Genomic DNA, 10,697 nt, shown 5'->3' on the forward strand with positions numbered 1-10,697 from the left:
TGGGAAGTGAAATGTTTGGAACAATCTACCAGGCAGGAAGATAACGCCTTGGTCAAAAATAGTTGAATATTACATGAAGGTTCAAGGGGAAGTGGGGGCGAATATGCTTTACCAGAGAGCCCGTCTGTGCCATTTCTCTGAAAGGCTTGTGGAAGATGGCATCTAAGAGGCTATTCAGCCTCTCCAGCCTATTACATGAGAACAAAAGAGGCCCCATTCAGCCCATTCCAGCATTTAATTAGTTCAACCTCATCTCCATTTAACTACCATTGCTCCATAAAACAAAAACCTATGAATCCCATTCTTGCTAATTTCAGTAGTCCAGGAATACATAGCTTGTTGGGAAGAGGTTTACAGATTTCCTCTATCCTATGCATGAATAAGTGATCCTTCACACCAGGCTACAATGGTCTAAGTTTCTGCCTGCTTGTTCTGGACTCTGCACACCAGAGGAAATAGTTTCTCTATCTATGCTATCAAATTCATTTAGTATTTTAAGCACAATTAGACAATATCACTAAAAAAAAAGGTTCTGGTCATCACATTGCACGTGGCAAGATCCCACACACTGCTAAGAGGCTTCCATGGTTCTGACAATTCAATAGGAACTATATTTCATAAGCTACTTCCTTGGATGTGAAGCACTCAGAGGTGCTGAGATTGACAAATATGCCATATAAATACAAGTTGTTTTTCCTCCTCTAGCTGGTGAAACATAAGGGAATACAAGCTTAGATAATCCATTCGCCTAACCTAACCCTTTCATTCTTGCTATTGTTCTCATGAAACTGTGCAGTACCCCCTCAAAGGCCAACTCTTCCACCCTGAGGTGCAGTGCCCAACACTCATAGCCCAAGATCAGTGTTAAGGCTGGATCAAACAACGATCAGTGATTTTGTAGGAGTTGAGATAAATTATGGGGAATATTGAAGAATTAAACTAAGGCTCGCAAGATAATTGGGGAAGGGTTGAAGTGGGTACTGGTCGTGAAGGCGACAGGAGCCAAGCTCCGAGATAGGCAGTGCTGCTTTGTAATGATGCATTGAAGAGCTGCTGCATGTAGAACAGACAGAACCAGTTCGTCCACTTTTTTGGCAGTGAGAATGACTAGTGAAGGGCAACAAGTTCCCATGTGATTTGACAACTGATGATAGAGAGAGAGAGGGGAGCAGTGTAAAGGAATGTGCAGAATTGAGTTCTGGAATTTTCTTTATGCTGCCTGTCACAGGTACTAAACTAACTGAGAATTAGGAGTTGGAAGACCACTGACTGGCACTGTTGGTGTAAATTGCTAGAAATAAAAGGAACTTGCTTTAACTTGTGGAAACGAACCAGTGATGAGAAAGAGGCAATAACCAGTGAAAAGCAAACAGATTCAACAGTCAAATTGAACAAGTTGTGATGACTAACTTTGAGAAGCAAATCTCAAAAGCTTTTGCAGGTTCCATGACTACAGCTCCCATTAAAGGTGGATATTTGGAATATGATCAGAAAACACGCAAAGGATTATCCAAAGTGAGAGAGAAGACACACTTGCCCATTTCCATCGTTCATCCCAATCTTGTTTAAATTCTCTGAAGTAAGTGGCATCTTCTGGGCTCAGAATGAATGGGCTGCAACATAATTTGTGAATCCCTTCAAAGTGTACATCTGTGTGTGCGCCAGCTGAATATGAAAAGTGCAGTAACTTCACTCGAGAAGGCTGGGCTCAAGAAATGTGACCAATGATTAAATCCTCGACTGTGTCAATAACACATGGCAGGTGAGATCAGGGACAGGGATTTGCTGTGTTGAGAATATTCTGCATCTCCAACTGGGCAAGCTGGGAAAGGGTTGACTTGTACTCAAGATGTGCACAGAGACATTGCTGAGGTCCAAGCAGCTGTGTGTGGTTGTGAACAGAGGTTAGCTATCAAATGAACAGATCACTCACTGACATGTTTCCTTTGTGCATACTTATTGAATAACTGTTGTTAAACATTGCAGAAATATTTTCAAATTAAATCACAAGTTTTGTATGTTCCACTCTGGACAGATTTCACTTATAATACATGCAGGAAGCAACAGGCTAATTTGCTAGAGTGCAAAATCAAAAATCTCCACAAAAACCTGGGGCTTTATCCTTTAAAGAGAAGGCTGAAGGATGAGCGGAAGGAGGTCTTTAAAACCATGAAATGCTTTGAGTGTAGATACAAAGCAATTGTTTCCTCTTGTGGGCAATAGCAGAACGAGGCCAGCACTCTAGTGAGTACAAAATCCAAAAAGGTATTCAGGAGATTTTTTTTTTTTTGCCCAGGGAGTAGTGAGAATTTGGAACTTGCTCCCAGAGGGTGTAGTTGAGATGAATAGTATAGATGCAGTTAAGGAGAAGCTGGACAAACGATGTGGAAAGGAATAAAAGGGTATGTTGATGTGGTTTAACCATGTTGGGGTTTGTGTGGGCCATAAACAAGAGCATAGACCTGTTAGAATTTACATAATGGAAATAGGCTAATGTTATTAAAACGGTCATCAGCAAATAGCAAGCCAAGTTTGTAAAACCTTCTCAATGACCATAGAAAAAGTTCCGAGATAGCTCAGAGACAGGTGTTGCAGTGAAGGTGAATTCAGAAAGTACTTAGGAGTTGCATGATAAAGCTTTGCTCGAGAGATGGGAGCTGAGAAGATTTTGAGATGTTGCAAAGACAGGGTGAGGCAAGGTCATGCTCTCGAAAAGAGCAATGAATGTCTATGTTTGCAGTTTACAATCAGTTAAACAAAAGTTGAAGTGACAACAGGAAGATTCGGAATAAAACAAGCACATTCTCATCTACTATGCTGTTCATTTGTTCATGGGATGAGGTCACTGGCTAGGCCAGCATTTATTGCAGATCCCCAATTGCTCTTGTTCAGAGGGCATTTAAGAGTAAACCACATTGCTGTGGGTCTGGAGTCACATGTAGGCCTGACCAGGTAAGCATGATAGATTTCCTTCCCTGAAGGACATTTGAGAACCAGATGAGTTTTTACGACAATCAGCAATGGCTTCATGGTGATCACCAGGCTTTTAGCTCCAGAATTTTATTGAATTCAAATTTCGCCTTCTGCCATGGTGGGATTCGATCCTGGGTCCCCAGAGCATTTTGCTGGGTCTCTTGAACACTAGTCTAGTGACAATATTACTATCCCACTGCCTCCACTGTATTGTGCAACTGCTGTACTAGTTCCTGATTTATTGCCCTTCCTGTTTCTCTATCAGCTCATGTTCCTCATTTCACACAGCACTCACTTAAAATGCAGCAAACAGAATCACAGAATCGTTGCAGTGTAAAGAAGCCATTCAGCCCATCATTTCTGCAACAGCTCTCTGAGCATTTTAACTCAGTGCCAATCTCCTGCCTTTTCCCTGTAATCCTGCACATTATTTAAATATAAACAATCATCTAATGCCCTCGTGAATGCCTCAATTGAACCTGTCTCCACCACGCTTCCAAGCAGTGCGTTCCAAACCCTGCTCTCTTGCCCACGTATCTGTCCATGGCTTGCTGCATTGTTCCAATGAAGCTCAACGCAAACTGGAGGAACAGCACCTCATCTTCCAACTAGGCTCTTTTCAATATTCAGTCCGGAAGGCTGTATTCAACAATGTTAGATCTTGAACTCCCTCCTCCATCCCCACCCCCTTTCCGTTTCTTCCCCCTCCCTTTTGTTTTTTCCAATAATTTAGATAGATTTTTCTTTTCCCACCTATTTCCATTATTTTTAAATCTATACCTCTTATGCACTGTTAGTCTCATTTCACCCCACCCCCACTAAAGCTGTACCTTGTGTGACCTGCCATCCATTCTTAATCAGCACATTCTCTTAGATAATATCACCACCTTCAACATCTCTTTGCTCTTTTGTCTGTGACATCTTTTGATTATCTGCTCCTATCACTGCTTGCTTGTCCCTACAACACCCCCCTCTCCTAATTTTAGAGTTCTGTTGAAGGGTCATGAGGACTCGAAACGTCAACTTTGCTCTTCTCCATTGATGCTGCCAGACCTGCTGAGTTTTTCCAGATAATTCTGTTTTTGTTTTGGATTTCCAGCATCCGCAGTTTTTTGTTTTTATCTCTGCGTTTAATTGACTGCCACTTCTCAAGAAATGTCTACCTTGAAGAAGTACTGCTCTTCTCTCCGACAGGATTTCTGTATCTCTCTTTTGCCTTGTTCACCTTCATTGCTTTCCATTTCTCTCCTGGTGTTTGACAATGTGTTTACTAAAAGCCGCTTTCACAGCCACATCTCCTTTCTCAGTGACTGTCTCCATCTCCGACTTACCCCATGTGGATTTCAACTGAAATTCCATTCCTCATGTTTTGAACCCACCCAGGATTACAGGTATCTCCGGGACATAAAACGTTTCTCAGACTGCTGTTCTCGTCGCATTCTGAGATCCACACTCAGTGCCATGCGCCGCCATATGAACACACTTGACCTCTCCCTCCAGCAGCACCGCCGTACCCTTTTTCAAAGTTGCGCGTGCCCCCAATTTCACTTTATTCTTCGTCTCATCCGACGCCTCAACAAGAAACTTTTTCTCTTTCTCTCAAGTGCTAAGGAACACAAGCTCCAACAACTCATCAACACCAACACCCATCTAGGACCCTCATCTCCTGCCTATCCCTCCGTCCCCACCCCATCTTCCAATCCCAGCCCTGGCCGTGTATTCACTATACCCCGACCTTCCCCTCTCCGACACTGAACGTTCAGTGCTCAGCAAAGGACTTAGTTTCATACCCTAACGCCCTCACCTCAATGAATTTCGGGCTTGGCACGATGCTGAACTCTTCTTCCGCCACCTTCGTCTCCGTGCTCACTTCTTTGAGCAGGAGTCCTCTCCCTGTTCAACCGATCCTTTTATCCATCTCCAATATTCTCCCTCCACCTGGACCCCTCCCTCTGGATTCTTACCTTCTCTTGATCTTTTCATTGAGAACTGTCGGCGTGACATTAGTCGTCTCAATTTCTCTGCTCCTCTCACCCATTCTAATCTGTCTCTCTCTGAACTTAATGCATCCGTTCTCTCAGATCCAACCCTAACATTGTCATCAAATCCGCTGACAAGGGTGGTGCTGTTGTTGTCTGACCTCTACCTTGTGGAGGCTGAGCGTCAACTCACAGACACTTCCTCCTACCTCTCCCTGGACCATGACCCTACCACTGAACATCAAGCCATTGTTTCCAGGACTGTCACTGACCTCATCTGCTCTGGAGATCTTCCTCCCGCAGCTTCCAACCTGATAGTCGCCCAACCTCGGACAGCCCGCTTCTACCTCCTACCCAAAATCCACAAACAGGACTGTCCCGGCAGACCGATCGTGTCATCCTGTTCCTGCCCCACAGAACTCATTTCTCGTTATCTTGACTCCCTTCTCTCTCCCCTTGTCCAGACCCTTCCCACTTACATCCATGATTCCTCTGACACCTTACGTCACATCAACAATTTCTAGTTCCCTAGCCCCAACCGCCTCCTCTTCACCATGGACGTCCAATCCCTCTACAACTCCATCCCCCACCAGGATGGTCTGAGGGCCCTTAGCTTCTTCCTCGAACAGAGGCCCGAACAATCCCCATCCACCACTACTCTCCTCAGGTCTGGCTGAACTTGTTCTCACACTGAACAATTTCTCCTTTAACTCCTCTCACTTCCTCCAAATAAAAGGTGTGGCTATGGGTACACACATGGGCCCCAGCTATGCCTGTCTCTTTATGGCGTACGTGGAACATTCCTTGTTCCAATCCTACTCCGGCCCCCTCCCACAACTCTTTCTCCGGTACATCAATGATTACTTCGCTGCTGCTTCATGCTCTTGTCGGAACCTGGAAAAATTTATTAATTTTGTTTCCAATCTCCACCCCTCCATCATTTTCACATGGTCCATCTCTGACACTTCCCTTCCCTTCCTTGACTTCTCTGTCTCAATTTCTGGTGATAGACTGTCCACCAATATCCATTACAATAGACTGTCCACCAATATCCTACCGACTCCCACAGCTACCTTGACTACAGCTCCTCACACCCCACTTCCTGTAAGGACTCCATCCCATTCTCTCAGTTCTCTCCGACGCATCTGTCCTGGTGATGCTACCTTCAAAAACAGTTCCTCTGACATGTCCTCCTTCTTCCTTAACCGAGGTTTGCTACCCACGGTGGTTGACAGGGCCCTCAACCGTGTCCGGCCCATCTCCCGCGCATCCGCCCTCACCTCCCTCCCAGAAAAATGATAGGGTCCCCCTTGTCCTCACTTATCACCCACCAGCCTCCGCATTCAAAGGATCATCCTCCGCCATTTCCGTCAACTCCAGCATGATGCCACCACCAAACACATCTTCCCTTCACCTTCACACCGCCCCCCCCACCCCCCCAACCCCCCCGTGGCATTCCGTAGGGATCATTTCCTCCGGGACACCCTGGTCCACTCCTCCATCACCCATTCCTCAACCCCCACCTATGGCACCTCCCGATGCATACACAAAAGATGCAACACCTGCCCCTTCACTTCCTCTCTCCTCACCGTCCAAGGGCCCAAACACTCCTTTCAAGTGCAGCAGCATTTCACTTGCATTTCCCCCAACTTAGTCTACTGCCATTTGTTGCTCCCAATGCGGTCTCCTCTACATTGGAGAGACCAAACGTAAACTGAGCAACCGCTTTGCAGAACACCTGCGGTCTGTCCGCAAGAATGACCCAAACCTCCCTGTTGTTTGCCATTTTAACACTCCACCCTGCTCTCTTGCCCACATGTCTGTCCTTGGCTTGCTGCATTGTTCCAATGAAGCTCAACGCAAACTGGAGGAACAGCACTCATCTTCCGACCAGGCACTTTACAGCCTTCCGGACTGAATATTGAATTCAACAACTTTAGATCTTGAACTCCCTCCTCCATCCCCACCCCCTTTCCGTTTCTTCCCCCTCCCTTTTGTTTTTTCCAATAATTTAGATAGATTTTTCTTTTCCCACCTATTTCCATTATTTTTAAATCTATACCTCTTATGCCATTAGTCTCATTTCACCCCACCCCACTAGAGCTGTACCTTGTGTGTCCTGCCATTCATTCTTAATTAGCACATTCTCTTAGATAATATCACCACCTTCAACACCTCTTTGCTCTTTTGTCTGTGACATCTTTTGATTATCTGCTCCTATCACTGCTTGCTTGTCCCTACAACCACCCCCCCCACTTCTCTCCCCCCAGCCACCCCCCGCCCACCTTAAACCAGCTTATACTTCACCTCTCTCCTAATTTTACTCAGTTCTGTTGAAGGGCTTGAGGACTTGAAACGTCAACTTTGCTCTTCTCCATCGATGCTGCCAGACCTGCTGAGTTTTTCCAGGTAATTCTGTTTTTGTTTTGCAGTGCATTCCAAACCCTAACTGCTTGCTTGGGAAAACGTTTTTTCTCACCTTGCATTTGCTTCTTTTGCAAAACACTTTAAAACTGTGCCCTCTGGCTCTCGATCCATTTACAAGCCGGAACAGTTTCTCCCTATCTCTGTCCAGACCTCTCATGATTTTGAAAACTTCTTTCAAGACTCCTCTTAGCATTTAAAATTACAATTACATACTTAGTAAACAGTATATATATTGATATATTTCACAATTCGTCTGACCACAACTCTACCCTCCTGAATTGCAAACACCTCAAAAGTACACACCCTTTATTTTCCTCATTCATTGTTTGGACTGTCTCCTACTCCAGGACTGTTGTTTCATTGCATCCCCTCACGTTCCGTCTCCTTCTTCCTCCAAAATCCCACATCCCCTCAACATCCCTCCAACTGGCTGTCAGCTGTTGCTTTCCTGTGTCACAAACCATTCCCCCACCCCCTTATCCCTGTGTGAGACCATTCTCACCCCAACCATCCTGTTAAATGTGGACACAGACCATTAATACCCCCCACCCAAACATTCCTGGATTACAAGAGGCTTATTTACCCCTCCCTTTGCCACCACCATCAATAGCCCTAGATTACAATGTAACCTAAAATTATTACAGCACAGGAAGCCAGTCGGCTCATCATGGTCAAAAAAAGTGATCCAGCCTAATCCCACCTTCCAGCTATTGGCTTGTAGCCCTGGTGGTTTCAGCACTTCCAAGTGGTTAGCCAAGTGCTTTAAATTCGATGAGGGTGGCTGTCTCTTCCTTCCTTTCAGGTAGTGAGTTTTCCACCACCCTCTGGATCTAAAAGTTGCTCAACTCCCCTCTTAATTGTGCTGTTAATTAGTTGAAAACTATGCCCCCTGATTATTGTCCTCCCCAAGTGAAAGAGATCCTCCTGCTAACTCTCTCAGGCCCTTAGTTAAATCTCCCCTCAGCCTCCTCTGTTTGGAAAACAGTTTTTCTTGCTTCTCTACGCTATCATCATAGCTGAAATTCTCCATTCCTGGCGACACTCATGTAAATCTCCTCTGTACCCTCGCTAGAACAACCACATTCTTACTGTAAAATGATCACCAGAACCATATGAATACTCTAGCTGTGGTCCAACCAGTGTTTCATACAGCTCTACCATAATATCCCTGCTCTTATATTCTATGGACAGGTTTTACCGCTCGCCGACACATAAAATGATGCGGGGATACGTCGGGCATGCATCCCAACATCACCCCCCCCGTCATTTAGAGTTTCAGTTCAGCGGGCACCTGCCGAACTGTCAACGGCCTATTAAGGCCATTAAAAAACTAATTAACCCAATTGACGGACCTGCCCATCCAACCTTAAGGTTGGCGGGCAGGCCGGGAGCCCAGGCGGGCCTCGGAGAAAGCATGAACCTCATCCTCAGGCGGGACGAGGTTTCATGAGGGTGTTTAAATTTTTAAGAAACGTTTCAATAAAACTTATGGACATGTCCCAACTCTTGTGACAGTATCACATGAGGGGACATGGCAGGAAAATTTTTAAACATGTTTATTAAAAGTTATAAATCGGAGCTGATCTCTCTGAGGCAGCACTTTGCCTTAGGGAGATCTGTGCGCTCTTTCGTGCGCACGCGTGAAAGAACGCACTCTCAGCTGAGGGAATCCTCCAACAACACAGGAAGCGCATGGCGCTTCCTGGTGGATGTCATGTAAAATGGCGGCGGTGTCCCCCCCACCCCCCCGACCAGGGGCGCCAATCGGAAGGCTGGTCACTGGTACCCGCTCCCATTCCCCCACCCCCCTCCCCGACGGTGGGAAAATGTTGCCCTATGTCTCAGCTAATAAAGGCAAGTATCCCAACTGCCTTCTGAACCACTTTATTTACCTGTCCTACTACCTTCAAAGATCTGTGGACTCACTCTCCAAGGTCCCTTTTTCCTCTACACCTGTTTCCTATGATTTGTGCAGTTATTTGCCTTGCCCAAATGCAGTACCACACACTTTGCAGAGTAAATTCCACTCGTCACTGTTCCGCCCACTCGACCAGTGCATTGATATCTTCCTGCAGCCTACAGCTTTCTCCCTATCAACCACATGACCAATTTTGGTATTTTCTGCAAACTTGTTAATCATGCCCCCTAGATTCAAGTCAAAATAATTGATCTGTGCTGTGAACAGCAAGAGTCAAATTATTAAGCCCTTCAGAAACTGACTGAAAACAGCCTTCTAGACACAAAAGCACCAATGAGCATTACCCTTTGACTCCTGCCTTTGAGCCAAATTCAAACCTAATTTGCCACCTGCCCTCGGATCCCATGCCATCTCAGCAGTCTATCATACAGGTCTGAGCACTACACTTCAGGAAAAACATGAAGGCATTAAAAGAGTGCAGAAAAGATTCACAAGAATGGTTTCAGGAATGAGGAACTTCAGTTCCATAGATTGAAGAGAAGGGAGAAGGCCAGGGAATGACACCTTCAGGGATCTAGCACGAATGTGCTGTGGATCTTATCAAAAGCCTAGATAAAATCCATAGACTACATCAAACCATCAACCCTTCTTGTAACCTCTTCAAAGCATTTAGTTGACAAGTGTCCACACTGACCACTCTGAAGGGTCATACGGACCCGGAACGTTAACTCTGTCACTCTCTCCGCAGAGGCTGAGTTTTTCCAGCATGTTTTCAGATCTCCAGCATCCGCTGTATTTTGCTTTCACCACAGTAACTGCCCTGGGTTCATGTTCTACCTGCTGCACCCCTCACCTCCCAGATCCTGGGTGGCACCCCACCCCACCCCTCCCCCCAGTCCAGACACAGGGCCCAAACCCTGGGGCTCACTTCAGCCTTTCCCGATCTCTATCCGCCCGCCCCCGACCCCAGCACTTTGCTCACCAGTCAGTGGCGGTCTTGTCGTTCACCACATCCCGATAGGCAGCCTGCAGCGCCGGCCCGTTCCGACTCAGGTTCAGCGCCATCACCAGCAGAGAGAGAGAGAGAGCAAAGCCCAGTGCGCAGGCTCATCACAGAAAGCCCCTTCACGCCCGTATGCGCATGCTCCGAGCACCCGCCCAGAGAGAAGCGCATGCGTAGCGATCACTTCCGCCAGGATCCACCGCGCATGCGACCCAACCAGCTCTCGCCAGGATCCGGCGCGCATGCGCCCCAACCAGCTCCCGCCAGGATCCGGCGCGCATGCGTCCCAATCACCTGCCAAAGTCCAACCGGGCTTTCGCTGCTTGTCACCCAATTGTTTTCTTACTATGATGTCTTCCTCATTGATACACATTTTGTGCTGCTTTATAGTCACGCA

The 10,697-nt window shown here is 46.4% G+C and overlaps 1 protein-coding gene across 2 annotated transcripts in view; it reads right to left on the bottom strand.

Moving 5' to 3' along the window:
* Positions 1-10,697, bottom strand: part of dbnlb (drebrin-like b) — a 34,942-nt gene extending 24,245 nt beyond the window's left edge. Inside the window, exon 1 of one of the 2 annotated variants that reach the window (XM_041209623.1) lies at positions 10,280-10,697. In XM_041209623.1, coding sequence (XP_041065557.1) covers positions 10,280-10,362 — 83 coding nt within the window. In that variant the 5' untranslated portion in view covers positions 10,363-10,697. The remainder of the gene's footprint in view (positions 1-10,279) is intronic. The other variant, XM_041209622.1, reaches the window with a different exon arrangement.

This window comes from Carcharodon carcharias, chromosome 17, assembly GCF_017639515.1.
Source record: "Carcharodon carcharias isolate sCarCar2 chromosome 17, sCarCar2.pri, whole genome shotgun sequence".
NCBI classification, from domain to species: Eukaryota; Metazoa; Chordata; class Chondrichthyes; order Lamniformes; family Lamnidae; genus Carcharodon; species Carcharodon carcharias.